Genomic DNA, 26,217 nt, shown 5'->3' with positions numbered 1-26,217 from the left:
CATCCAGTGCGTTTGCTTAATAACAAACACATCGCACACTTAATTAACTCCAACTGCCTACTTCTTTACATCGCTGCCTTTGCATGCCTTGTTCCGTCTTGAAAATGTCAAAACGCTTCATGATCCTACGCTGCTGTACGACATTAATGGCAAAACGTAGCTAATTAGAATTATTGTTTATTGTCTTAGATGATGAACGTTGCTACCGGCACTAACTCGGTCCATTCAGGCTATTGTTGGTCAACAAACCGTCAAATTTTGTATGTAAGCCAGTTGTTTTGAAAAACATATTGTTTGTTATGACGACTATCTAGATATTATGTTCGTTAGGTGACAAGAAAAGGGTATATTTATATCGTCAACTATGTTGGGGTTCAACAGCGTGCTTTAAATGAGTATCATGGTTCATGAGGCGATGGATAAATCGGTAAAAATCCTAGGTACACAGTTGATTTAATCCTGTCGTGAGGCTGGTTGACGGATTTCAAATCCAATTGCGTAGGTGTTATCTACGAAAAAACATTGGATTGATCATGCTGCGACTGGCTGGCACACATAGGTTACCAGTAGCAACTTAAAAAAATAATCACATTCGTTGTAGCAAACAGGGACAAAATAGCATAGAGTAGACATCGGATTGTACGAGATTATATTACGTGTATTTTACTTTATGATCACCATAATCAGCTAAGCGGTTTCAAACTTATTAGATAGATGTAACGCAGCTACCGAAGAAACGACGGATAATTTCCCTAGATTATGATAATAACGCGTGAGTACCATGAACAAATATGTAACACGCCATTCATCCTAATTCCAATTCATCAGTATATAAACTTACCGGCCGTAGGGAATATAACTGGCACTGAGTAGTTTGGAAAACAGATATGTCAGTGAGTGATAAATATGAAATTCACTCCATACAAGTCTGAGAGTTACTTACGCGTACCACACCAAGGCACAGAATTGCACAATGACAAGGATAATGGACAAGATAAAATTGTGCAACTGCGATGATGAAAAAATGTTAAGCTTTTCAGTAGCCAAAAAATCATACTCAACAACGTTCTTACCAGAATAGAAAGTGCCAAAGTAACTACCAGCATGCCAAGATACACGACTGTAGCCCAAAATCGAACTGGGGCAAACATCGTCTTGATCTGCTTTGGGATACCAATCACGAACGTCAAACTGAAGATGGATACAATGTTTCCGATACTGTAGATGATGGCAAAAGCAGTCGTATTGGCCGTAAGCAGGAATAATGTAGACTACACATATAGAAAGAAAGCGGACCGAAAGTGTCAGCAATGGCTTAGACATTATTTGCTGAAACATACGAGTTGTTAAACCTACCAAGATAGAAAGAACCATTCCGACGACGAAGCTATGGTTGATATCGAAAAATGGAATGAGCCACCTAGTTTCGTTACGCACACTATTTTAAAATTCTCTTCGAACATACCTTGCACCAAAGGCATACAAGCGTTGGGTTCTGGACAGGCCACAGAACTGCCAGTTGCCTATTTTTTCCAACGGACGTCAGATTAGTAGATGCGTTGAGTAAAAAGTCTTCAAATCGTTATAACATACCGTCATCCATGATACCCTGATCATCAAACTGAGAGGAGAAGAAGCCGAAAGGCATGTTGTGCTGAAATGGAGGGAAAGGTAAAGTTAAATGCTTTTCGCTGACTCCACTTTGACTATCCTCGAGAATTCAGAACGCCTCTTTCGAGCCCAGCTTGGCTAAGCATTGCAAGAACAGTTGCACGTGATTTGTCTCGGCGAACCCACCCCACACCAACTCTATCCTGTTGAACGTACGATTGAGTTGCACAGAAGTGTAGCTGGCTAGTTTACTGTATTTGAGGGTTGCCAATGAATTTATTGCAATGTAATCATTTAATTTTTCCACCTTCTTCTGTACGCACTGGATAATTCTCTCGCCAGGTACCAAACGGCCATGTCCGGTCTTGTGTCCAAAATACTTTGACGCGATCAAGATAGCTTTGTCATCTTTCAAATCCTTCCGTCTTCATAAATAGATTCACATCGAATTACACCTTATCTTTGTCTTTTAAACGTTTGGCATGTAAATCACCTTTCAAACAGTTGCTATGGCTTTGACATACTGCCAAATTTCCTGCACTACAGGCATGTTTGATCGCGCCAGAACGTATGCGTAGGCGTTGAACTTTTTTTACCACCAGAGAGCGCAAATGACAATTTGAAACTTATCAAACGTGAAGTTCTGAAAACAACGACATTTCGTGATACCTCATCGAATTTATGTAGAACAGTTATAGTATCTGCACCATTGATATTTTTTCACTTTGCTATATTTAACGACATATATTTATTGGCCTCATTTATTGAGATATGGAAGGACAGCTATGATCCTATATTTTGGCATCGACTTCATTATTAGCGTAAAAATGCTTGTAGGAAAAGCATCACTGGCTAGCTACCGGGACTGGCATCGACAAAATTTGTACACACCCGAGAATTTTTTTGAGCAATGACATGGCTCTGGTGCAATGTTAGGCTATATTCGCGAGCAATTCCCAACGAACCTATGCAAACTCGGACTTCGACTTTATTCGTCGTCTTCAAAGAAATGGCTTTCTCGGCAATCTAACGACATGTTTGTGCGAGATGCACGCGCCCAACAATATCGGGCTCGGTCCGCCTTCAAATTAATACAGCTGAACGATAAACATAGGTTCTTGAAACGGAACGCCAACGTCATTGAATTAGGTGCAAGCCCAGGTGGATGGACTCAAGTCATTGCAGAGAAAGTATTCAAAGGAAAGCAGAAGCTATCTGAAGAAGAAACGGATGTTACATCCAAAACTGGGGGGACTGTCATTGCTGTCGATTTGTTACCCATGGAGCCAATTCCGGGGGTAAGCATACTTGAAGGCGACTTTCTCGCAGAACCAACTCGACAGAGCATAATGAAGATTCTTGATGGTAAAGCAGTAGATGTTGTTCTATCGGATATGGCACCAAGCTTTTCTGGTCACCACATGGCTGACCACGCAAGATCCATGGTGAGTTTGCTTAACTGGACCATCGGAAAACGTGTTCTCAGCTCAGACAGCACCTAACTGAAATTGAATTGTATGAACTAGGAACTCTGTGAGTACGCGTTGGCTTTTGCTACAGATATTTTAAAAAAAGATGGAGTTTTTGTCTGCAAGGTAAGCCATCATTCTGTGTATGAAAGTACCAATGAACATGCGTATGCTAACAGCCCACCCAGTTCTTCATGGGAGGAAGCGAACAAGATTTCAGGCAACTTCTTCGAAAACATTTTGAAACAGTAAGACACGAAAAGCCAAAAGCATCACGCAAAGAATCAACGGAAGGATTTTTCGTTGCCATGGGGTTCCGTGGGCAAATAGAATAGCCAGCTCTTTTAGATGGCTTTGAAGTTTTGCCAGTATCCTGTTATTTGCCAACACATTCTGTACCATATCTCATTTCATATTTCGCACTATTTATTAGAGAGAATTAGACACTTGACTTCACTTGTATAAAAGCATTTGCATTTCGTTATGTACAGGGTCGTTGAAAGATATCCTTATAAGCTGCAATGAGCAGCCCCTATAGTATAGTGTTTGCCAAACCATCCCACCTCCTTTGTTTAATAAATCGTTCTAACAAAAGAGCATAAAATTGGATTACTGCAAAGCAAAATCCTTTTATGTAGGTAGCACTGCTTTGGCATCTGAATAGATGTTATCTGAGAGATCAGTGTATAAATGAAAGGCATGCATTCGTAGAAGAAGCGAGGCGAAGTGATATACCAATTATCGGAGTTGTGGCAAGATCGGGTTTTGTACAACCGTTTCTTAAGGCTATGTGAAGACGAAGAGCGAGTTCAAGCGCCAACGTCTTTGCTTCGCTTTGCTTTGCTTGTTTCTACAGCGCTTTTAAAACTCTCCTATTTTTTATTTTCTTTTTGGGAATATAAGGAAGATCAGGAAGCAAGTCATGAGCTTTTCAATTTCGGAGGCGGCCATGTCGGACGCGTTCGTTGAATGGGTAAGTTGCTCCCAACCGTGCCTTCCCAAACCGATAGCCATTGGCAATCGACCTGACTATTCTCCCCTATAGATTAATACGTTTGAGCACAAGTCTCATGATGTCGACTCACTTGTGGAATTAACGGATGGTGTTATTTTATCACAAGTGCTTCAAGAGATGTGAGTTGTCCGAGTCTCTGAATATCGATTCAACCCAACCGCCTGCTCATCACCATTATGACTTTTTCAGAGATCCAACATGGTTTAAAGCACTGTCACCAGTCACAGAAACCAGTGACAACTGGATGCTTCGATTTAATAATCTCAAAAAGCTTCACAAACTCATTGTCCGATATTACGAAGAGATTTTGGGACAGGACATTGAGTCTATACCCTCCGTCAACCTCAACGCTATAGCAAAAGATGCCGATACCAAAGACTTACTTAGACTCTGTCAGCTGGTGGTAGCTCTAGCTGTACAATCCGACAATAATAACATGTATATTGAAATGATACAAAGCTTGACTCAAAAGAGTCAACATGCCTTGATGGTCTCCATAGAAGAGGTAACGACAATTATCCATGACTACATTGCATCGACTAGCGAAATTTACTGACAGTATCATCATTGTAGATCATGAGTCAAATTAACGACGTTGATGGAACTCTGAACGACGAGGGTGAAGACACAGTGTCCTACTCCTCCACTCCACTTGCATCCAGGTACGAGATTTGAAACCGACTCTGCATGTTGTACACGTGTCTACTTTGCAGAGCTACATTTTTATAAATTACCCTTGCTAATGCCTTTTTACAGCCAGCAATACCAAGCCGAATATGAAAAGCTTGTAAAGGAACGAAACGTACTTGAAGCCTCGCAAAAAAAGCTTCTGAAGCAGTATGAAGATATTCGATCTCGTTGTGTATGTTATTGTTGCAGAACAGTATGGAAGAAAAAGGTTTCTTGAAGCTAATGTTTAGCGGCTTGTTATTAGGAGGACTTGGAGGCAGATAAGGAGGACCTGAAGTCGAGATTGCTAGATATGGATGCTGCAGTCACTCAAGCCAACGATACTGGAAAAGCTGATTTTATCATGCGAACTGAAATTGAACACTTGAAGCAAGATCTGTAAGATACCTTTAATTTCAACCCTTATATTTTGATCACCATAGCAAAGACTCATGTTGTACATATCTAGATCACGAAGCGAAGATCGCCGACAAGAAACTGAACTTGTGGTTGAAAAACAGAATAGAAAAATCGCAGAACATGAACGAAAGATGGAGGAAATGTCCAAAACTGTCAACCAAGTCGAACAATTACGAGACCAGCTGGAAGAGTACACTCATACCGAAGAAAAGCTGCACAAGATGGAAAATGCCATTGAAAAGTATAAAAAGCGACTAGAGGACAGCGCTGATTTAAAGAGACAGATCAAAGTATGTTATGATCGCAAATAGCGTGTTTCCGATCAATCTCCAATATTTACGAGTATACCACCATTTCAGGCACTTGAGGAACAAAATGCTACTCTTATGGAAAGAAACCATCAAGTCGAAGATGAGTATCGTAAAGTGCTTGCTTTCAAGACGCTCATGGACTCTTATAAAGACCAAGTTCATAACTTGGAGAACGACAAAGCCGAGATTTTGATGGAGAAACAGAAAGTGGATGAAGCTCTTCGAAAAGCTGAAGAGAAATGCGATATTTTAGAACAAGATAAGGCTAGAGATCAAGAACAGATCCATTCACTGGAAGATCAACTTGCTGAATTAGAGCTTGCAGGAGGTAATACGAATTTTCAACGATGACAGCATGATAGCCTTAGTTTCTAATATCTGTTTTGCTAGCGCAAACCATGGATAAGATTGTCAACCATCGATCAAGCGTAGCAATGGATTCCAGTATCAATGCTTCCAGTATGGAAGAAGATATGAAGAAGGCCAATATGTCGGATTTGTAAGTTGACTTCCAACACATTCTGTTCATTCTTCTAACGTACCCACATTGACTCAAATTACATTATACGCAGCCAATTGACAATTAAGAAATTAGAAGATCAAATCGTGGAGTTGAAGGAACAATCGACCGAAGGTAGCCGAGAGAAGATCAATGAACTACAATCGAAGTATGAGAAATCGTCCGAAAACGAACGACATTGGCAACAAAAGCATTCTGATCTGGAATCACGGTTTGAAGCACTACAACAGCAACTGTTACAGATTAGGGAAGGAATACCAGACACTGTGCCTAAACAGATGCAGGCCATCATGTCGTTTAGGACTAGAATCATGGATTTGGAGAAGGAAGGAAAGCATCTTAGTGAAACCACTACTGCATTTGAGAGACGGGTTTCCGACGCGACGCGTGCTCCCAACAAGGACAGCACTACTTTGGAGGCATTCGAAAAGGAGTATGCAGTGCAACAAGAGCGCATCAATAGATTGGAAGATATCACAAAGATGCAATTACATGACATCAATAGACTTTTGATAGAAGCTAACTACCTCAACGGCACCAACAACAAGAGTGGAGATGCAGCCGACACTTCTCCAGGCATGAGCGAGTAAGTACTCCAGGTGAACACTATTTTAGGTCATAGAAACACTGATTTGACCCCCCTTGCCTCCACGTTGCAGTCAAGAATTGGAGAATCTCAAAGAACGCAACGCCACTTTGCAAATTCAAGTTTTGCATCTTCAAGAAGAACTGAATGAAACCCAAAGCAAGATCCGAAAAGCAAGAGAGATGATAAAGCTGTATAACAAGACACTCAAGGAAACGATGGCCTCAAGCATGAGACCACATGACCTCAATTATCTGCAAAAGGCACCAAGAAACCGAGAGGAAGAGAACGAGTTGCTCAAGGTAAGACATTGTTCAGCTATAAGTGCGTGCAGAATGACGCTAACAAGCATTCACTTCCAGCGACAGATCCAGGATGTACGTCTTCAGTCAAGGAGAGAACAACAACTCATCATCTCATCGTGGTATGAGCTGGCTCGTCAAGAAAAGAGAGATAGCTCAAGTCTCTCTGGACGGCCCACTTCATCATCATGGCTTGGCCGCCAGCGTAAGATTTTAGAAAATCAACTGAAGAAGCGATAAACGACATTTGGGCTCTTGACGTATACATTCTCACATTCACATACATACACATTTTATATCCAATCATGATACATGTTACTACTTTATCTTTTTGTAGCTGTTGTTTTTATGAAATCTTGGAAGTGCCCATAAATGTAAACATAATAAAATATATCTTCTTCAAATATGGAATGAGCGCAGACAGTTGGACCAGCCATGGTTGCCTCGCTCACAAAAGAAACATGATCTACTTCTACACTCTACCCACTAGCTTGGACCACTTTCGCGAGAGTAGACCTGGCTGCTTGTGCGTACCTAGTACTGGTGCACTGGTCGATGACTTGAGCTTGGGAGACACAGCCAATTTTTTGGTAAGCCATCTCTTTGCTCGATTCAGCTTCTTTGGTTGTGGCAGATTCAATGTCGAGTTGCTTGAGGTCATTGCACTCAGTTCTATAGATGAACAATTTGGCGATATCTCAACATGATCGAGTAAATTTAGGCAACTTTCTGACTGCTCAAAGTTTGGCCTCAGCTCACGCATACTTGTGGCCAAAGAGAGTCTTCCAGTGCTTCCCGCGAATGACGGTGAAGGCGGGATGAAGTTAGTGGGAAAAAACGAAGAATAACATCTTCCATACGTCGGCATTTGGCCTGTGTGAAGAGAGGTGTTTTCCGATATTTGGGACACAGGGCTAGCTCCAATGGCAGACACCGAGGTCAATTGTCTTGTACGAGCTCCAGTCGTAGATGGTCCATCATCTTGTTCAACGCCTGGGGGACTCTCTATCACCGACGACTGCAAAGATGTATCATAATGTTCTAGGCTTGTTACTCTTGGAAAAACATGCAAGATTTGCGATGTGGATGGTGTATCATTGCTTGATACTGTCTCCATTGATCCTGATAAAACCAGTGATGGCGTTCGGCAGCCGGACATTGTATCCATGGTATCAGAGTACAAAGTGGACGTCTCAACAGATGCATTGTCGTTGGCAGGCTTGGATACCACGTCGCCTCCTCGCATTTGTTCTATAGGAATAATGTTCTGTGGAGATAGTGATTGAGGATGAGCGGCGCCGCCTTCATCTTCTTCGTCAATAAGGGTGATTTCGTCTGCATCCAACCTAGTTTCCAACTGCTTTTTGCGCTGATGATTGACTGCAAATTTCCCTGTTTTGATCAGACTTCTTGTTTTAATTAGACTTCTTTTCAGATCAACTTTCGAGATTGCGTTGGCTATCGAGAGTCGAGAAGGTATAGGTGAGATATCGTAAGCAGCAGTGATCTCCGCCAAGCTTTGCGTATCGCTGATGACTTTTTGTCGTTCAAGCTGCTCTAGTCGCATTTGGAGGGTTTGCATTTGTTCCACTAAATGATGGAGAACTGTAGGAGATATGGTCAGAGAATCAACCAATTGTGGCTGATCTTCATTGCGTGACATGATGTTATGATTAAGATTCTCAAGAACTGGTTTATGAGCGATAAGATCGAAATGGAGTAAGAGGTTTGAATATGATAAAGGGAATATGTTCAAGAGATATTCTTATACAGATTACCCATTATTTTTATAGCAGTTCTTGATTCCAAATCTATATCATCGCGCCAATCCAATCATCAGGAAACACAACCATTATTCTCGGCTATTAACAAAAGGCACTCGTGCTGCGCATTATAAATGATGGTGCTGGTATCTACCGCTTCTTTTGTTAGCACACCATGTGCCGTTACTATAAAGATACATTCCTGTCGATTTTTTAAGAAAATTTATAATTGGGGAATGACCGAATTCAAGCTTCTTTGGACGAAGCTTAAAAAATGCCCGATATTTACTGAAGTTTCTGTTGGCTATCCCTGTCATTAAGTATTACATTAAAGATATTGTACAATTATACATTTAGTGTGTGTCATATAAATTAGAACCGTAGATTATCGAATGCTAAGCTGAGTTCATTTAGCATCCAGGATAATGCTAGTATCATCAATAATACCCTATGAACAATTATTAGTATTGGTAGGAGACTGTAATGAGGCCTTTGTATCGACTTACATCGCTGGCTGGCATGTCTACTTGAGCTTCAGTTTTGCGAGTACCTAGCTTTCGCTTTTTCTTTGGTAGTCTTGACTTTGCTACGTCCTCTAAGCTCTTGATCGCATTGAGGGAATTAGTTGCTGGTGGATTGGTCACTACGGTGGTTGGAGCCGTTACAGTAGCCACTTTCACATTGACCAGTAGTTCTGGTGATAATGATCTGTCATTAGCGTCTGTTTGATCAAGTTGTTGAGTGGACGTCAGGTATTTAGCGCCGGGTGTACGTTGTTCGAGCTCTACCGGCATGATGCTTATATTGTCACCAAACACTTTGTTGATGCCACTAGTCGATTGCTTTCCTTTCATAGTCTCAGCAGATCTTTTCTTTGCTTTGTTACTCGAGGTACTGGAGGTTCTTGATGGCTTTTTGCGCCTACCTTCCTTCGATTCAGCTCTTTTCACTGCCAATTCGTGCTTCCTATCTGACATTCGCTTAGATGGTGAGTTGACCATTTCCTCCGCTGTCTTGCTTCCTCTACCACCAGCACTCGATGAACGTGGAGCATCTGTGCTGATATTTCCTTCAATTGACTCGCTCACGTTTTGGGCAACTGATGCAGGCCGGTCTGAAATGGCTACTGGCGCCTCAGGAGTTGAGCGTCGTGGCTGATCGAAATACCCCTGCATATTTCGATCTTGATTGTCGGATTCTCCATCCTCAATTATAGGCTGCATACAGGGATACCATTGTCAACCATTCATTCAAGTACAGGTTGACAAAGCATAGAATCACACTCACATCGTTCAACTGTGTTTGAGCTCTATATCTTTCCAATTCAGCAGTGTGTTTTTGTACTTGGCGCTATCAAAGTAACAAAGATCAGAAACGTAAAAGTACTACTACTAACCATAGCATATGCCTACCTTTAAGGCAGTGATGTCGTCAACCGTGACCACCTGCTGGACAGGGGTGTTTGGATCAATAAGTTCCGGCTGTGTCGATTTCGACGACGTTGCTGCGTTCTATCCAGCATTGTTAATAGTAATCATACATATGTTTCAGTCACTTCAGTGAAACTTACAGGCAAATTCAATGTTCGAACCTCGCGCACTTCTTGGTTTGATTTCCATTCTGGCGCTTTTTCTTGACTGTTAGCGTTTCGTGCGCGAAGGTCGTCTAATTCAGCCTAGTTCCAAGGTTGATGACTAAAGATAAGTCTCTTTGAGCGTACAATCTAATATATTCAACCCTGCCTTACCTGCAAATTTCGAATCTTGGTTTGCATATCCGATCGCTTTTCGTACCATCGCGCTTGCTCTTTTTTGAAAGCTTCCTTGACTTCATTCTCCTTCCTCTCACAGTATCTCAACACCTTGGCATACTTGCTATCCGACTCATTTAGTAATATTTTGGCTTGCTTTTCAAAAACCTGTAGCTCCTCCAATTGGTGTGATTTTTGGTTCAGTGCCGTCATTAAATCCGTTATTCTTTGCTACAAGTGCTCAGTCTAATCAGAATCTGCAAAAATTCATAAACACCACTCATTTATATATGCTTTACCTCCTTCTCTGCCAAATCTAATTCTAGCTGCTCGATTTCGCTCAAAGCTTGCTGCTGTGTGTACTTTCGCAAAACTGGAGAAGCAATAGTAAAAAATGAGCGTGTGAGAAGCACTTGTAACACATTACTAGTATGTTCGACACATACTTTGTTCAGATTGATGCTGCCTATTTTGCTCATCAGCATCCCCTTCAAATGTTTTGATGTGGCATCTAAGATAAACCACTTCGAGTTCCAAATTTCGATTTTTCAATTTGAGCTAATATGATTTCGTTAGCCACGTATCCTTCACCTGAAATCACCGGCAGCTCAGATATATGAATCTACTGACCTCTGATTCTTTGATGGATAGATCGTCGATTTGAAGTTTGACATCAGATTCGTTGCTAAAGTTGTCTTGGAGTATCGCTTTATTTCTAACCAAATCCATCTGCAAATCACGATTCTTGGCTTCCAGTTCAGCGATGGTTGCCTTCGTGGCGCACCATAGTTAGAGACAGGTCGACCCGGCTTAAAAAAGTGGTGGATGCATAATCATACCTGGTGCTTATAATATCTCTCCTTGTAATATTCTGATTTCGATGCATACTCTGTCATCCTGGTATCAACAAGATTTCTCACTGATCGACACGTTATTCTCTGAAGGTGCTGAGCGAAATCAAGTGCAATAAGCGTTTCTTCTAATGCCATTTCCGGGTATTCCTACAAAGGTTGGTGTTAGCTTGCATTGGACTGTTGTAAGTGCCATAAAGCTATACGGCTTTACCTCCACATATAAGAATGCATTCAAGCGGCTCATGCCACTCAAGTACGCTCCCAAGGTTTTGGTCAGCACGCAGGTATCTGTTGGTATTAAGCCAACGTAATTAGGAGTGGCTACCAGCTTAACAGTTTCTCCTGTTTATGACACAATGAGTTTCCAATGCACATCGTTTACGCATCAAGCAAATTTTACTTACGAAGACGCATGCATGAATCGTGAAAGGTATATCCATCAAGGAGCTGGGATTTATTCGCCATAAAGCGTGTATTGAGCAGATCGACAATCACAAAATGGCCCAAGATGCTGGAGTTGTCAGATATCCTCACTTTTAGAACAAATGGGAACTTTGATCCCAGCTTGACTCTCTCCCATATCTGCTCCACAGAATTCACAGTTTTCATCAAAGAGTCGATTCCACTCTCCAAGATGACTTCGTCTAAATATCGCGTAATCCATCAGTACCGGGTTATATCTTGATATTCATAATGCCAATTTCTTACTTTTGATGCGCCGATCATTGCGTAAATCGTAACAGCAATCGTCCGTGACTCCAAGATAGCTATCAATGAGAATAACGCATTGATGAGAAGTTGCTCTGTTCACATTCACCTTGGACTATTTTACTTACGCATATTCTATTGCCATGGGTGCCTCATTCTTCTTCCTTCGGTATTCGTCGAGATGTTGTATTTGCGAGTTTAGTGATGTAAAGGCATGGCTGATGATCTTGGATCTGCAAAAAGTGTTCAAAAATGAAATCAGCATTGAGCGATTACAAAGATATCCTCAGATCAAGGCATTTAGCTCATGCGCGATAGCTGCCTCATTTCTGTCCGCTAATCTCACCTGTCTGAAAAGTTGTTTGAAACCCTGATGTTGATAAAGCCATTAGTATGATAAATAGAAGTCAAGTTTGGTTCTTTAAAGTCAAAGCGTACCCTGACGACATAATCATCAATGCAGTGTTGAAGCCTATAATTGAAGATTGCAAATTAACTCCTATTACTCAATTTGCTATCCAATCCTTAGCTTATCACTTTACCATCTAATGCAGACTGTACACTCATGTCTATATCTTGTTTGATGCTTGAAATATCATTGTCTTTCGAACTTAAACAGGCTGTAAAATGATACTGCTGGCTATAGACACGAATTAGATTAAGCACAACATATTATCCGCTCTACGATTCATACTTTACCTAGCATCGTAATATGGGTCGATTTCTATGTGGGAGTTCAGTGGATTCAAATGTTAGTGACGGATTCCTGCTTTCATAAGCCATTGTCGGGCAACAATACCTTCCATATTATCAACTCTAACATTATAGGTTTTGTCCAAGTTTCTTTTCTGTAGAACGAGATGCGGGCCTCGCACGGCAGCATTTTGGGCTGCGCGGATGTGCAAGGCGACTTCAGGTTGAGACAAATCCATCACGCGCGTTCCTGGTGGTTTTTGCAAATAGCAAATACCGCGACTTTTTGTCGAGTGATTCAAGCGGTGACCGAATTGAGCATCTACCAAACTTGGGTGTTTGTGACTGTATAATTTACAATACGATTGTACAGTCGAAAGTTTTTTTTGATAAAAATCCGGCCCATAAGCAAACACAAAAACCTTCCTTTTAATATTGTCAATCAAACATGAGCAAGTAAGTAGGCGTCTCCTTGCTTACTAGAACCATTCTTTCAGAAACAAATTGCCAACAACCTCGAAATTCCAACATCATCATTGACTGCCCCCAACCAAATTATCCAATGGTACTGACCTGATCATCTGTTTTGGTTTGTTGCAGCAACGAAGAATTGAAGGAAGTCCTGGACACTGAGATTGAGGTACTTATCAAAATCATATTTTGGATATGAGTGTTAGACAGTACACTGTTCTATTTTGGCTCTTTTCCACTGCAAACTGCACCTTGTTCCAGCAAAAAATATTAACTTTTTATTTGCACCGCAGTCCAACTGGGAAGAGGTTGTTGATAACTTCGACAACATGAACCTCAAGACTGAGCTTCTCCGCGGTATCTACGCCTACGGGTACGTGGACCTTTTACTGGAGTATTTACATATCTTTTGTTTTTGTACTAAACTTTTCAAATCGAAAATCATACTTCAGTTTCGAACGCCCTTCCACCATTCAACAGCGTGCCATTATGCCCGTTATCAAGGGTCACGATGTCATTGCTCAAGCCCAGTCTGGTACCGGAAAGACTGCCACCTTCTCCATCTCCATTCTCCAGCGCATTGATGTTACCTTGAAGGCTACTCAAGCTCTTATCCTTGCCCCCACCCGTGAATTGGCTCTTCAAATCCAGAAGGTCGTTCTCGCTCTCGGTGACTTCATGGGTGCTGAGTGCCACGCCTGTGTTGGTGGTACTAACGTCCGTGAGGATATGGAGAAGCTCCGTAGCGGCTGCCACGTTGTTGTTGGTACCCCCGGTCGTGTCTATGACATGATCAACCGTGGTGCCTTCAAGACCGACCACATGAAGATGTTCGTTCTCGATGAAGCTGATGAAATGTTGTCTCGCGGTTTCAGAGAGCAAATCTACGATGTTTTCCAACTTCTCCCCACTGAGACACAAGTTGTTCTCTTGTCTGCTACCATGCCACCAGATGTCTTGGAAGTTACCACCAAATTCATGCGCGAACCCGTCCGTATTCTCGTCAAGCGTGACGAACTTACCCTTGAAGGTATCAAGCAGTTCTACGTTGCTGTTGAAAAGGAAGAGTGGAAGCTCGACACCCTCAGTGATCTCTACGAAACTGTTACTATTACCCAGGCTGTCATTTTCTGCAACACCCGCAGAAAGGTTGACTGGCTCACTGACAAGCTTCACGCTCGTGAATTCACCGTCTCTGCTATGCACGGTGACATGAGCCAAGAGCAGCGTGAAGTCATCATGAAGGAGTTCCGTTCTGGATCTTCCCGAGTTTTGATCACCACCGATTTGTTGGCTCGTGGTATTGATGTCCAACAAGTTTCCCTTGTCATCAAGTAAGTTGACTTTATTTTCACCTCCTAATAACCTATGTTAACCACACGTCGATGTTAATTTTTGTTTGTCCTGCAGCTACGATCTCCCAGCAAACCGTGAAAACTATCTCCACAGAATTGGTCGTGGTGGTCGTTTCGGTCGTAAGGGTGTTGCTATCAACTTTGTCACCAGCGAGGACGTCCGCATGTTGAGAGTAAGTTTAACTTTAGCGTTACGCGTTTTTTTCGTACTTCCCATATACTAAAACCTTTTTTCTCTTATAGGACATTGAATCATTCTACAACACCCAGATTGAGGAGATGCCCATGAACGTTGCTGACCTCATTTAGACGCATTCATAATCTTTTTCTTCGTTCTTTACAATAAAAAATGACAATATAACGAGAAAGTGAAAAAGCTTTCATCCAATCTTTCTGTTCATTTCGGATGCACGTGCCACTCGCGTACATTCATCCAGTTGGGATAAATTTTTGGTCGCGTTCATGAAAATTTTCCTACAACGCCTCCTCCTTGCTACGCGTAGAACTAATGAGCACCAAGACAAAGAAGGCGGATTCAGTCGAGGCTACTGAGAAACTTGTATCCAAGTTTCTTCCTGAAGGTTGGTTGCTGGAAGTCCTAGTGTCTCTACCATGTCTTCCATCTCACTAATGCACTCAATGTATTCAGACATTCGTCCTCCAAAAAAGCGTCAAGGATTGACATGGCGATCCACTCCCATGCCTCCTTGCATTAAAATCGGCATCTTTCTTGTAAGTCGAAGCGGTTTACCAACGCTTCATCCATGATGCATGCATTACTAATAATATCACTTACCAGACCAATCTGCGCGCTGGAAAGCCGGTAACTAAGGAAGCCGACGAAGAGTTTGTGGAAGACTTCACCTTAAGCTTAGACGATAGGTCAGTGCCCACCCATTCTTCCTACACCCCTCATCACCACCAACTTACCATTCTCTTCGATAGTGATAACATTGAAAAAATTCGCAAAGAAAGCGTTTTCAGTGAAGAAGTTACGGAATCGGATATGGAAGTCATCCAAAAGCGTGTGGCTTTCCAACAACAGCGATTTGCACAGTACGAGCGTAGAGAGAAGATGAGAAAGTCTTCAAAGATCCGTACCATGTTTGATTATGTCTGCGACGAAGAAATAGATGAGATGTTGCTCGATTGTGGCAATGATGAGGTATGAAGCTGAATCATGCGTGGATGGCTATAATTGATCTGTTAACTTTTTACTGGCAACAGGATGAGGCTATGTTCCGTCTCACACGCCAAGACTACTTGACTGGCATACGCAGAGTCATTGCTTCCAAGTATGCACAAGAAGTTGAAACACAGGGTAAGAGTGCACACCGCAGGTCACCACGCTACTTCCTTTTTAAATATTCATTTCAATTCAATTACACTAGGCAATGTTATGGACGATGAGCAAAAAGCAGCATACCAGCAATTGCTTAAAAAACGTTCTGAGACTTTGAAGAAGACTAGTACTGATCAGGCCAAGAAGTAAGTACAAATCACTAACCGACTACCTACCATTCCCCCATATTAACACCATTCCTGTATAGACAATATCGTATGGGAGGCAGACTGGCTTTGGATGATGCGCTTAAGCAAGTCAGAGAGAACAACCTTGATCTCGAAAAGGCGTTTGAGGGATGGTCACAAGCCCGTATTCGAGCCTACCAAATGATTGACCAAAACCCCAACAGCTATTATTACCGATTCAATGCTCCCAACGAAGAACAGAGAAAGGGACAATGGACCGAAGAGGAGAAAAAGGTTTTCTACAAACGTTTAGAAGAGGTTGGAGCAAACGGTCAATGGGGAATCTTTTCCATGTCTGTCCCTGGCCGTGTTGGTTATCAGGTAATGCCAGCTTTGCCTTACAATTCAACCGCCACATAATTCTCAACTGACTTTTTTCTTCCCTCACGAAAAGTGCTCAAACTTTTATCGGCTCCTTGTGGAGACTAAGCAAATCATTGATCCCAATTATGTCTTGGATGAGAAGGGCAAGGCTCATTATCTCTTCGACAAGAAGAACTCGAACGGTCAAGTTGAAAAGACTTTCCGCACTCACAGCAAACATGGTGGTGGTGGGAATGCGTCTGCGTCCGAGTCTCCACGACCACGTTCCACGCGGGCAAAGGCTGCACCGGCGACCAACGATAAAAAGTCTAAAAAGAGAAAGCGTAGAGGCAATCGATGGGATAGTGACGACGATGAGTCTGATGATTTCGAAGATTACAATGACAACTCTGGTACATTTACTATGAGTAACTGGGGGACAACCAAACGCACCAGGACTCGAGCATCGACTCGTACTACAGCCGATGCTGGATCGGAAGGCAGTGGTGATATGGATCAAGACGAAGAAGAATACGACTCTGATGCCCCGGATGCCAGCAATCCATTGCCTGGATTTGTTGATCCTATTACTTTGGACGAAGTAGTCAAACCTGCCATTTCAAAATATGGACATGTAATGGGGTATGTACCAATCTAAGGCTAACATCGTGGAGTTCACAGAAATTACTTGTGTTAAACTCCCTTCGCTTTATAGATACGATAGCTGGGTGCGATGCCTAACGAACTGGGAGGGTAAGAGAAACATTTGTCCACTGACAAAGAAACCTCTCACCAAGCGAGATCTTGTCATTCTCGATCACGACAACATTGTAGAATACAGGTATGGCAAATTTATCTCACACACGTCTCGCTAGTAGTTCCCCGTTAAATTAACTCCCCACTTATTGTCGCCAGGTCGAAAATTGTTAACTTATAATGAAAGGGCATGTATTCATTGTTTTGAAAGAACGAAAATAAACATGGAAAACTATCCAACCGATGAGGGCTCATGCAATTCATGTTAATTGCATGCACGTAATGATTTTCTGTTTATTATCTGTTAAACCTGTCATGTGCAGCATATCTTCCCATAGCCATCGGATATGTGTTGTCTTGGGCGATCGAGGTTAGCATATATGCTATAGTATATAAAATCGTTCGTCGCTTCAGATGGCCGTCCTATATATCATTACGCACTTCCATATGAATGGCCTTTTTCCTTTCCTCTCAGCATGTTCAAAAGTAAGCAAAAATAAAAAATAAAAAGGTCGGCTGACCTTGTTGTTTGTCATCTGCCATTTCCAATCTTTCTCATGAAGCACCACTCTAAAGAAATGAAATGCCAACTGGCTGGCCGGCGTATTTTATTTATGTCTTTTCTGATCTTTGTTTGGATGGGTACAAGGGAATATCCTTGACTGAGATGTTCAGATAAGGCTGGGCTGGTTGGTTGAAGTCCGGTTGTGTGCGATGTAGGACATCCCGCAATAAAACAAAGAGTAATAAAATAGTTGGCAGTGGCTGTAGATCGTTGCCGTTGCAAGCCTGATACCATTTGCGGAACCCTTACAATAACGACCTGAATAAATAAAAAAAAAACCACATTACCTGCGTCTTGCTGATCTTCCACATGATACTCACGTCGCCATATTAAGCAAATCTTTGTCATTTTATTACCATCGATATCTTGGGGCAAAACGATCGAGGTGATGAAAACGTTCTGTTACTGTAGTTCAAACCGAATTGTTATTTTATTTCTTGATGATGAAGTTTTTTCTTTTGTTGAAATTAGAAAAAAAAAAAAAAGGCACTAGAAAGATCATTTACAATGAGAAGTTGATGTTTATCACTGGTAGTGAGAGATGGAGTGGTTATAAAAAAGAGGAATCTCGCCCAGCAATTGGGGGCGAATACTTGCAGATATAAATTACTTTGAACATTGTGCATAAAGCTTCACAATGTCATCTGGGATATGACATGTTATTTGGGTGTAAGAAGTTGCTCATGAATGACGTGAGTTGGTCTGGGAAGCGTGTGTATACATGTAGGAGGAGTAAATGGTGGGTTGTGTGTGTATGTGAGTTTGTGTGTGCGAGTATGAGAGAGGGGTGTATATATGGGGAGTGTCATTCATGCAAGAGCTTGCGTATGGTGTGGCATTGCTCAACATCGACAAAGAATAGGTCGTCTGCTAGGTCATGGTAGCCATCATCAACATCATCATTAACGATAAACCGTCTGACAGCATTAACATGATGAACAATCTTGTTAGCTTCTGACAGGTCGTAAGCAACTCCAAGGGTAATCTCTCGTATGGCTCTAAGACGATTCAACAAATTGATCACGGTTGAAGACGAAATTTCTGTTTCCAGATTAGTTATATTGAGGGTTTCCAAGGAAGGTACAAAGGTCAACTCGTCGTCCAAAATGGGTTGAAAGGCTTCACTGGACAGTTTAAAACATCCTGCGACATCAAGATTCTTTAAGGACATACAGTTTTGTAACAGTTTCTAAGCAAGGAAAGTGTCAACAAATGAGCAAATGTCAGCGGATGTTTAGAAGAACCCCCCAAAAAGAAACAAAACTTACCGAGATGGCACAGTTTGTGACTTCAGCTTGATAACCAATGGAGAAAGTCTCTATGCGAGTACAGTACGTGGAGAGATCTAAAAATGCAGTTTGAGAGACCCTAACGCATTCACTCATATCCAAATGGCGGAGTGTATCAGCACATGTACGAGCTAGATCGCATACATGCTCTGTGGTGAGGCTTTGAATATCGCGAACTCGGAGTTGTTGGAGACGCATATTCTTGGCTTTCATGATATTACAAAATTGTGTAATGGCATCTTCGGTCAAGTCTGTATCAGAGCAATGTTCTAAGCCTAACGCTTGCAGTTGAGGGCATTTTTGGATGGCAAACATAATGTGGTCATTGATGTCAGTCAATCCAATGTAGGTGAGACTGGAGGCATGCCGATGAATGAGGTAAACTAGAGCACGTCTGTCTATTTGGCCGCAGCCATAGAGAATGAGGGTCTTGAGTTGACCTGGAGGCATAGTTAAAAGGGGTCGGATGGCATCGGTGGTCAGGCAATAGCAGTGAGAAAAATCAACGTGTTGCAAGTGTCGAGTGTTAGCCATGATATTCACGACAGTGGCATCTTGAGCTGCAGCAAATGAAAATTCCAGTCTCTGCAGAAACGGAAATCGAAAGATATGGAAGAAATCGCGCTCAAAGCGGGCAGCTCTCTGATCATTGCTTGCAGTCCATAAGAACTCCCATACAAAGGCACTGTAATTGATAGTAAAAGGACGCTTATATTTGCCGTCTAATGTGTTCTTGATTTTTCGTAACGCTACTAACGAGCGGGGATTGAGCCTTTTCCACAAGCGCTCGCATGCTGGGTAAAACAGAAACTTGCAGGTCAAAGCAAGATTTAACAGATCGCTCTGATCAACAAAGTCGCACAGCATACGAGCAAGTTCAGGAATGAGGAGAGGATTAGGACGTTGAAAGGCCATGCCAACTACAACGTCGCTCTATGCCGAGCAGGCCTGAGCTGAGCGAAGGAGCAGAGTGTTGGGGTGAGAGTTGGAATCCCACAGGGAAACAAAGACGATGGAGAGCAGAGAAAGAAAGAAGCACAGAGAGAAAAAAGAAACGTCCTGTGAACCCAAAAAAACCCCCCAGGCACCATGTTGTAGCTCCTTTGCCACGATTGGATGGTCCGTTCGTGACTCCGTCACGTGATAACTCGCCATCCATTCCACTCGCCTATCTTTTTTTAATTTCCTTATTGAACGACCGAGAATGCCTGCTGTATTTGTACAGTCGACCGAAAACCTAGTATCTCCTTCAAAGAAGATATCTATCATTATTTGTCTGATGACAACAGTATACCGGGAAAACTTAAGAGAGACTCGGTTTCCAGGAAGTTCGGCTGAGAGTCCCCGAAACAATGACACCGCAAATGTTTATTTTCGAGCTCTGATTTGTCAGTGGCCAAGTCCGTCAGGCGATCACATCCAAGAAAGTAAAGAGGCATAACTGTCAGATGTTACGGATGAGGTGGCTAACCTGCCATACAGGTATTGCCAACGCATATTGAAAGAGTTCTGCCATAAGAATGACCAAGTTATATCATGTGAGGTGAAATGGCAGCGTGATAGAAGATGAAACACCCTAGTATACCTGAAAGTAACATAGAGTAAAGGATAGCTACTGTCTGTTGTATGTGAGAATTTGTATTGATTGTTCATTCAGTATATGTTTTGTTCACCGAGGATTTCATTTTGGCAGGAAAGGCTTAGAGTAATTAATGAAAAGCGTGGGTGCCTGCATATGACGGTGCGCAGCAAACGTTGTTTACTTGCCCAGCTTTGCTAAGACTCCGTAGCAACAGGTCCATCCTCAACGAGATTTTAGAATTTTCAACACGGATAACGCAGTATGCCTTCTGTTCCAAAAAAACATTGCATTATTTCAGCGAACAAGTGTAAGACTGGTAAATACTGACGTGATACAGTCCTGGCTAAAAAAGTACCGACTAGAGTGGAGAACTTGCAAAAGGCTGTTGGCAGCATGAAGCTAAGAGTTTTTCATGAACGATTCAATCATGGATGCCAAGTCAACCAACGGCCTTATAAGACCTTTGTTCGGCTCGTACCTGTTACTGTAAACTCAATTTTTTTTTTTGTTGTCGCCAGCGTTGCGATTTTCCCTTCCTTCAGTCTTTATTTATACAAGCGAAAAATTTCAGATTACTCCCGCACTTTTTTTATATTTTCGCTGGATTTTCAACAAGGTCTTTTCACTCTAAATTCCTTTTGACAGCAGAGACGAACGCGGAGAAAGGACCTTTGATTACACTTGAGAGCTTCCACTACGCTCGATTCTCTATAGCTCCATTCCTAACTGTAACGTGAATGATAAATCTTCAAAGATTATGATATAGATTGGAGACCTTTTGTTTTACAAGTTTGCAAATCATTCCTTCTACACATACACTATCAATTTGCTCTTATTACATTTTATTTCTTCTCTTTGGATTACCTTTTCCCAGTTCAATTGAAAACTTTTTACACTCCATTTCCAAATCAACAACAAGCAAATGTCAGCTTTTCCTTCGCCATCCAATGACGAAGAAGCTGTCGCGCAAATGGCCCAACTTACTATTGAAGGGGACAAACCATCGGTAGAAGATAAAGGATCGTCTCCGTCGACTTCTGAAACCGATAATCAAGATACCAATGAACAGCAGTCTGGCGTAGAAATGGTCAATCCTGCCCTGGATGCTGTTATTCTTGCTGCTCTTCGAAAACCCCAGGACCGAATCTTCTTACTGAAACTGGACCTTGAATTTGAGAACTTCATAAACAATCCTCAGTAAGTTGGTGTACCACATTTTTTATGACTCTATTCATTCGCTGACCTATACTTCAATCTAGACGAGTTAGACTTGACTTCCCTCAAATGAACTCATACCAGCGATTGATTGTACATAGAGTTGCAACCTACTTCAAGTTGACTCATTTGTTTGACCCTGTCAGACGTTCAATATATCTTTGCAAGAATGTCAGCACCGAAATGTAAGGATATATATTTTTCACCCTTTGTTGTCGGATGCCTACTCACTTTTTATCCAATAGCCCTGTAGTTCGATTTTCGGATCTGATTGAAAAAGAAGAGGAACCTATCACCACTGCACCAAAGTTTCAAATCATGCGACGACTATCGTCAGGCCGTGGCCATCGTAAAGGGGATGTTTCTCCGTCCGATAGCAATCTGTCTTCCGACAGCAAAAGTGCATTGGATCGTAAGCAGATGACGCTAGAAGAGCGAAAGGTAGCCTACGAAGAGGCTCGGGCAAGGATTTTTCAAGATTTTGAGTCCAACAGTGGTGAAGGCTCCGAGGTGGAAGCAGCCAGCCAGCCGAGCTCGAGTACAGGCAGCCCTGCCATTAAAGCGGCTGTAGAGAAAAAAGGCTCAGGGACATCGACACCGGATGAATCACCAGAAGAACCTACGGCTGGAATGTCCCGAAATCTTAGCAACAGAGGCAAGCAGTTCGCACCACGTACTCAAACGAATTCCAAACGGCCGCCACCCAGAGATAAGGAGACCACGACAGACGCTACGAATTCATATCCTCGAATGGATAATCGGTTTACAGCGCAAGCACAACCCTTTTTACCAAGTCAACCATCACCGTACCAGCCGTCACCTTATGCCTCACAGCAACCATCACCCGCATATAACAACTCACGCAACAACAGCCCTTTTGGCTATCCAACAACTCCTTACTCAAACACACCACTTTACGACCCATATAATGCAAATTTGGTTCAACCCAACAATCCCAACTTTGCAAATTATTGGAAACCTCAACGACCACAAACAGCCAATTCCACTTCCATCCCTCCTTCCATGTCAGCCGCAGGTCCCAGCTCACAACAACATCCATCCCAACCTTTATCGAGGGTGTGGAATCCCAATACCAATACCTCGGCAGAGCCATGGGGCTTGCAGGATTTCACCCCATCTCCTTATGTCGATAACATGCGTATAAGACCTGCAAGACCATCTCCAGGGCAGAGCAACGGGCAGCTTTACAACCCAAACCCTGGTCAAGACATGCAGTTTCAAGACCAGAGGCCCGTCCAAGGTAGTTACAATAGCCAAATGAATAACTCAAATGTCCCAACTCAAGGCGTGTGGTCCACTCGACCTGACAATCGGGATTGGGGCCCGCTTTGGTAGTTTTTATCGTGAAACCATCGCACATATCTTTTTTCCTTTCAATCTCCCTTTCGCTTACGTTTCTTTTCTTTTCTTGTTATCTGCTTGATGTTATTATCATTTTCCCTTCCCATTTCTACAAAAGCAAAACCCTCCATCTCGTCATAACAAACATTTTTACAGAACAGAAAAATACAAGTTATTTTTTATCTAATTCATTTACTCAGTTGCACATGAGCGTGTATTTCAAAAATATGGGTTAAAGCGTCTAAGCAAGGAATGGGAACATGGCACGTCTGTTTTTTGGGTATTGCGGGAACTCTCTTCTGTAAGCCTTGTGCTTCTTGATGGCCCAAACGTACATCTGTTCAAGAATTGAAGTTGAAATTAGTCTCGGTTTACATCATGCTTTCAGTGTGGTCTGATTATAACGTACCTGAGCAGCAGCAACAAAGGTGAAAAGGAAAGCTAGAAAAGGGCATTGGGTGTGATTAGTTACAACACGGACAAAATAAATGGTGTACAAATGGGCTTTTGCTTCTATTGTTTCGTCTACAGCCACAGAAAACACTTACCGCTCCAGCTAGTGCTCAAGAAGCAAACAGAAAGCCATGCAATGGTTTCGAAAAAGTAGTTGGGGCAAGAGACAAGGTCAAATCCATAGCCATAGGGAATGGCACGCGTGCGGGTGCCAGCAGGGCGAAGGTTGCGCAAAGTGATGTGGTTCAACAAGTTTGAAATTTCAGCCCACTGTGCAAGACAATGAAAAAAAGAAAAGGTTCATCAGTAAAAAGAAACGTCAACATTCATGTTGCTCAAACAGCGGTGTGATCTACTTACAGCCCAAACAGCAATAGATCCATACAACCAAACATCACTTCGGACAGCAGCAGCTTTACCAGCAGCAAACCAGGGACCATAGATCCAGTAAGCAAGGTTAAAGCCTGACAGGAACCAATAGTGAGCGGAATTCTTGAAGACATTTCTAAACGGCATAGTACCGTGTGAGAAACGGTGAACAAAGATAGTTTCCAATTCACGCTTGAGGAAATGGAGCATGACCATAGCGTAAACAGCCTTCTGCATAGGTGAGTGAGTAAATTCCGCTCCATACACGAGTTTGGGAAGATAGTAAAAGATAGGATTGGCAAGGAGAGGGCCACCGTATTCGATCAAAAACACGGTACGCCATCCAATTTGAGGACCAAGGTCCTTGAACAGGACAACAGAGCCGTCAGAGAGACCCTGTTGAGCCAAAGTTTGGTCGAGATTTAGAGCCTTTTTATCTTCGGTTGTCAATCGTTGGCGATCAGGGTAGTACTTGGGTAACTTTGCTTGTAGAGCCTTGGCGAGATCTTCCAACTTGACAGTTGAAGCATCGCCAGGAAGCTCAAGAGTCAGAGGAAACTTTGATGACTTTGGGTTACGTGACTTGACAGTGATCTTCATTATCGAAAGGTTCCCGAGATGTAGAAAGTGAGAAAAATAGCCTTGGGCTTTTTTTTCCCAATTTTTTGGGCAAATCCTCACTCCGTTGGGTTGGCTTTAATTCACGTGTATGGACCCATCAAAAATTGTCCCCCATAGTTTAGATTTACGGCGGTCGATACCGACTGTACACTTCCATTTATTATCTATCGACGTGCTTCCATCCATTGAATCAGATAGAAGAAGACGTCACATTTTCTATGGGTAAATATTTACAAGATACACTAGGATATTCCATTTTGACTTCCACATGGTCGTCCGCATTGTTCGCGTAGTTGCAGAACACGACGCGAATGGGTCCCTGGAGATAAAGCTGTCTGTGCTTGGAGGTTTTAATTGGTATATGGATGGCGTATTTGAGAGTTTTCGTTCCACTCTCCCGTGTTGTTACATACTCCTGTCGTCTGACAAACGTTGAGTGGTTGGCTGGCATATCTCGTAAATCGTACGAAACAATAAATGCCTTGACCATGCCACGATCACCTTGCGTAATCATCACTTGAAGCTGACCTTTTGGAGGAATGCGATATTGAGAATGCATAAACCCAAGGTCGATGGTTCCAGCGTACGGCAACGGTTTACCGTCCCACTCGTACATGTGAGCCTCGAAATCAACCGACTGAGGTCCTGACGGTCGAAAATTTTCTCTTTTCTTGACCGATCCTCTTGCCACTGCACAAATCGTGGCGTGAAATTGGATGGTAGCCGCCGGCGTGGTGGACATCCGATTGTTCAGTAAATTTTCTTCAAAACTGCCGACGAAATGTTCCACGGTACTTTTGCGTCGTACCATTCTGGTCGAGGGAATATCAATGGCCCCTATGTCAGAGGGAGGTGATGAAGATAAGGCAGCGGCGGGGTTGGCGATGGTATATTGCAACTGCTTATTTCCTGTCACGGTGGTGCGAAAATGGTCTTCGTGATTGTTGGGAGAATCTTCATCGTGAATAGCCGAAAGCGACAAGCAAGAAAGGCGCCGCCTGGCAACTACTCGTGGCACGTTCTGTGGTTTGGTGGCCCGTTCTTGAAAATGGTTGGTCTTGATTGGGAATTCACTGATGAGTCGCACGGGCCGTGTAACGTTGTCTAGGCTCTCCACAGTCAGACTAAAACTCCCATGGTCTGAGGGATTTGCTGTAGCGAGCGTTTTGACAGTGAGGGCATCATGGCCGAATTCTAAATAGCTTTCACATATTTCTTGATGGATACGTATTGATTTAACTGACAATGGTCTGTTGGGTAGTTTAGAACGGTAGACGTGGATTCGTGCTTGAATAGCGTTAAGTTCCAAGTCCTTGTAGGATAAGTGGGTCAAGTCCAGTTTCCAGCACTCGAGAAGTTTCTGGTTCATGACTATTTTGAACAATAGAGATGCATGGTGTTGTATTACACAATGGATGTCGATCTCTTCTTCATATGTTTCCTGCATAGTATTTGCCAGCGCAAGGATGATCTGCAGTAATTTGCTAGGAACGGCTATTGTGTTGCAGTGACAAGACGTGGCCAACGGACTAGGGAGTAGCGACTCATGGCAATGAATGGCTCCAGGCATGTAAAAAGATAAGGAAGAGAAGGAAAAGGAATGAATGAAAAAATCGCGCAATTGATCTCAAACCATAAGAGAATAAAATTTTGCTCAATCTCGGTTTACTGTCCG

General features: G+C 42.5%; 11 protein-coding genes across 11 annotated transcripts; 5 read left to right on the top strand and 6 right to left on the bottom strand.

Annotated features, from left to right (window-relative positions):
* Nucleotides 1-621: 621 nt before the first annotated feature.
* Nucleotides 622-1,707, bottom strand: K450DRAFT_231732 (uncharacterized protein). Its single transcript, XM_051587477.1, has 6 exons — nucleotides 1,594-1,707; nucleotides 1,466-1,523; nucleotides 1,357-1,387; nucleotides 1,074-1,271; nucleotides 944-1,008; nucleotides 622-865 (listed from the first exon to the last, which is right to left on the bottom strand). The coding sequence occupies exons 1-6, from the start codon at nucleotides 1,646-1,648 to the stop codon at nucleotides 838-840; spliced, it is 435 nt and encodes a 144-aa protein (XP_051446530.1). The 5' UTR covers nucleotides 1,649-1,707; the 3' UTR covers nucleotides 622-837.
* A 658-nt stretch (nucleotides 1,708-2,365) lies between these two features.
* Nucleotides 2,366-3,777, top strand: K450DRAFT_231727 (uncharacterized protein). The gene is made up of 3 exons (XM_051587476.1): nucleotides 2,366-3,056; nucleotides 3,138-3,206; nucleotides 3,269-3,777. The coding sequence occupies exons 1-3, from the start codon at nucleotides 2,541-2,543 to the stop codon at nucleotides 3,413-3,415; spliced, it is 732 nt and encodes a 243-aa protein (XP_051446529.1). The 5' UTR covers nucleotides 2,366-2,540; the 3' UTR covers nucleotides 3,416-3,777.
* A 1,460-nt stretch (nucleotides 3,778-5,237) lies between these two features.
* On the top strand, nucleotides 5,238-5,666 carry K450DRAFT_166271 (uncharacterized protein; the record flags this gene model as incomplete). The annotated part of the gene is made up of 2 exons (XM_051584056.1): nucleotides 5,238-5,474; nucleotides 5,544-5,666. Coding segments are annotated over 2 exons (360 nt in total), but the record flags the coding sequence as incomplete, so codon positions are not given.
* Nucleotides 5,667-7,375: 1,709 nt separating this feature from the next.
* Nucleotides 7,376-8,566, bottom strand: K450DRAFT_197639 (uncharacterized protein; the record flags this gene model as incomplete). Its single annotated transcript, XM_051584552.1, has 1 exon — nucleotides 7,376-8,566. The coding sequence occupies one exon, from the start codon at nucleotides 8,564-8,566 to the stop codon at nucleotides 7,376-7,378; it is 1,191 nt and encodes a 396-aa protein (XP_051446527.1).
* A 306-nt stretch (nucleotides 8,567-8,872) lies between these two features.
* Nucleotides 8,873-12,951, bottom strand: K450DRAFT_231719 (uncharacterized protein). Its single transcript, XM_051587475.1, has 18 exons — nucleotides 12,778-12,951; nucleotides 12,678-12,702; nucleotides 12,521-12,618; nucleotides 12,417-12,450; nucleotides 12,325-12,348; nucleotides 12,107-12,211; nucleotides 11,979-12,037; nucleotides 11,675-11,914; nucleotides 11,482-11,612; nucleotides 11,256-11,417; nucleotides 11,047-11,187; nucleotides 10,863-10,974; nucleotides 10,716-10,789; nucleotides 10,414-10,647; nucleotides 10,237-10,341; nucleotides 10,079-10,177; nucleotides 9,954-10,016; nucleotides 8,873-9,883 (listed from the first exon to the last, which is right to left on the bottom strand). The coding sequence occupies exons 1-18, from the start codon at nucleotides 12,908-12,910 to the stop codon at nucleotides 9,128-9,130; spliced, it is 2,595 nt and encodes an 864-aa protein (XP_051446526.1). The 5' UTR covers nucleotides 12,911-12,951; the 3' UTR covers nucleotides 8,873-9,127.
* Nucleotides 12,952-13,070: 119 nt separating this feature from the next.
* Nucleotides 13,071-14,897, top strand: K450DRAFT_231708 (uncharacterized protein). The gene is made up of 6 exons (XM_051587474.1): nucleotides 13,071-13,127; nucleotides 13,272-13,311; nucleotides 13,436-13,515; nucleotides 13,595-14,476; nucleotides 14,553-14,670; nucleotides 14,741-14,897. The coding sequence occupies exons 1-6, from the start codon at nucleotides 13,120-13,122 to the stop codon at nucleotides 14,804-14,806; spliced, it is 1,194 nt and encodes a 397-aa protein (XP_051446525.1). The 5' UTR covers nucleotides 13,071-13,119; the 3' UTR covers nucleotides 14,807-14,897.
* An 88-nt stretch (nucleotides 14,898-14,985) lies between these two features.
* On the top strand, nucleotides 14,986-17,344 carry K450DRAFT_231698 (uncharacterized protein). The gene is made up of 10 exons (XM_051587473.1): nucleotides 14,986-15,078; nucleotides 15,147-15,229; nucleotides 15,297-15,379; nucleotides 15,443-15,662; nucleotides 15,725-15,818; nucleotides 15,889-15,985; nucleotides 16,048-16,348; nucleotides 16,422-16,972; nucleotides 17,046-17,171; nucleotides 17,246-17,344. The coding sequence occupies exons 1-10, from the start codon at nucleotides 15,006-15,008 to the stop codon at nucleotides 17,265-17,267; spliced, it is 1,650 nt and encodes a 549-aa protein (XP_051446524.1). The 5' UTR covers nucleotides 14,986-15,005; the 3' UTR covers nucleotides 17,268-17,344.
* A 1,012-nt stretch (nucleotides 17,345-18,356) lies between these two features.
* Nucleotides 18,357-20,007, bottom strand: K450DRAFT_231692 (uncharacterized protein). The gene is made up of 2 exons (XM_051587472.1): nucleotides 18,920-20,007; nucleotides 18,357-18,840 (listed from the first exon to the last, which is right to left on the bottom strand). The coding sequence occupies exons 1-2, from the start codon at nucleotides 19,853-19,855 to the stop codon at nucleotides 18,457-18,459; spliced, it is 1,320 nt and encodes a 439-aa protein (XP_051446523.1). The 5' UTR covers nucleotides 19,856-20,007; the 3' UTR covers nucleotides 18,357-18,456.
* A 1,345-nt stretch (nucleotides 20,008-21,352) lies between these two features.
* K450DRAFT_231688 (uncharacterized protein) lies at nucleotides 21,353-23,449 on the top strand. The gene is made up of 4 exons (XM_051587471.1): nucleotides 21,353-21,719; nucleotides 21,782-21,922; nucleotides 21,983-22,896; nucleotides 23,044-23,449. Exons 1-4 carry the CDS (start codon nucleotides 21,445-21,447, stop codon nucleotides 23,091-23,093), a joined length of 1,380 nt encoding a protein of 459 aa, XP_051446522.1. The 5' UTR covers nucleotides 21,353-21,444; the 3' UTR covers nucleotides 23,094-23,449.
* Nucleotides 23,217-24,578, bottom strand: K450DRAFT_231684 (uncharacterized protein). Its single transcript, XM_051587470.1, has 4 exons — nucleotides 23,913-24,578; nucleotides 23,648-23,822; nucleotides 23,509-23,540; nucleotides 23,217-23,436 (listed from the first exon to the last, which is right to left on the bottom strand). The coding sequence occupies exons 1-4, from the start codon at nucleotides 24,519-24,521 to the stop codon at nucleotides 23,341-23,343; spliced, it is 912 nt and encodes a 303-aa protein (XP_051446521.1). The 5' UTR covers nucleotides 24,522-24,578; the 3' UTR covers nucleotides 23,217-23,340.
* Nucleotides 24,579-24,659: 81 nt separating this feature from the next.
* Nucleotides 24,660-26,186, bottom strand: K450DRAFT_231679 (uncharacterized protein). Its single transcript, XM_051587469.1, has one exon. It carries the CDS (start codon nucleotides 26,110-26,112, stop codon nucleotides 24,733-24,735), a length of 1,380 nt encoding a protein of 459 aa, XP_051446520.1. The 5' UTR covers nucleotides 26,113-26,186; the 3' UTR covers nucleotides 24,660-24,732.
* Nucleotides 26,187-26,217: the final 31 nt, after the last annotated feature.

Source organism: Umbelopsis ramanniana (assembly GCF_025399195.1).
Source record: "Umbelopsis ramanniana AG unplaced genomic scaffold K450scaffold_14, whole genome shotgun sequence".
NCBI classification, from domain to species: domain Eukaryota; kingdom Fungi; phylum Mucoromycota; class Umbelopsidomycetes; order Umbelopsidales; family Umbelopsidaceae; genus Umbelopsis; species Umbelopsis ramanniana.
The sequence above is the reverse complement of the archived record's forward strand: the minus strand, read 5'-3'. Positions and strand labels throughout refer to the sequence as shown.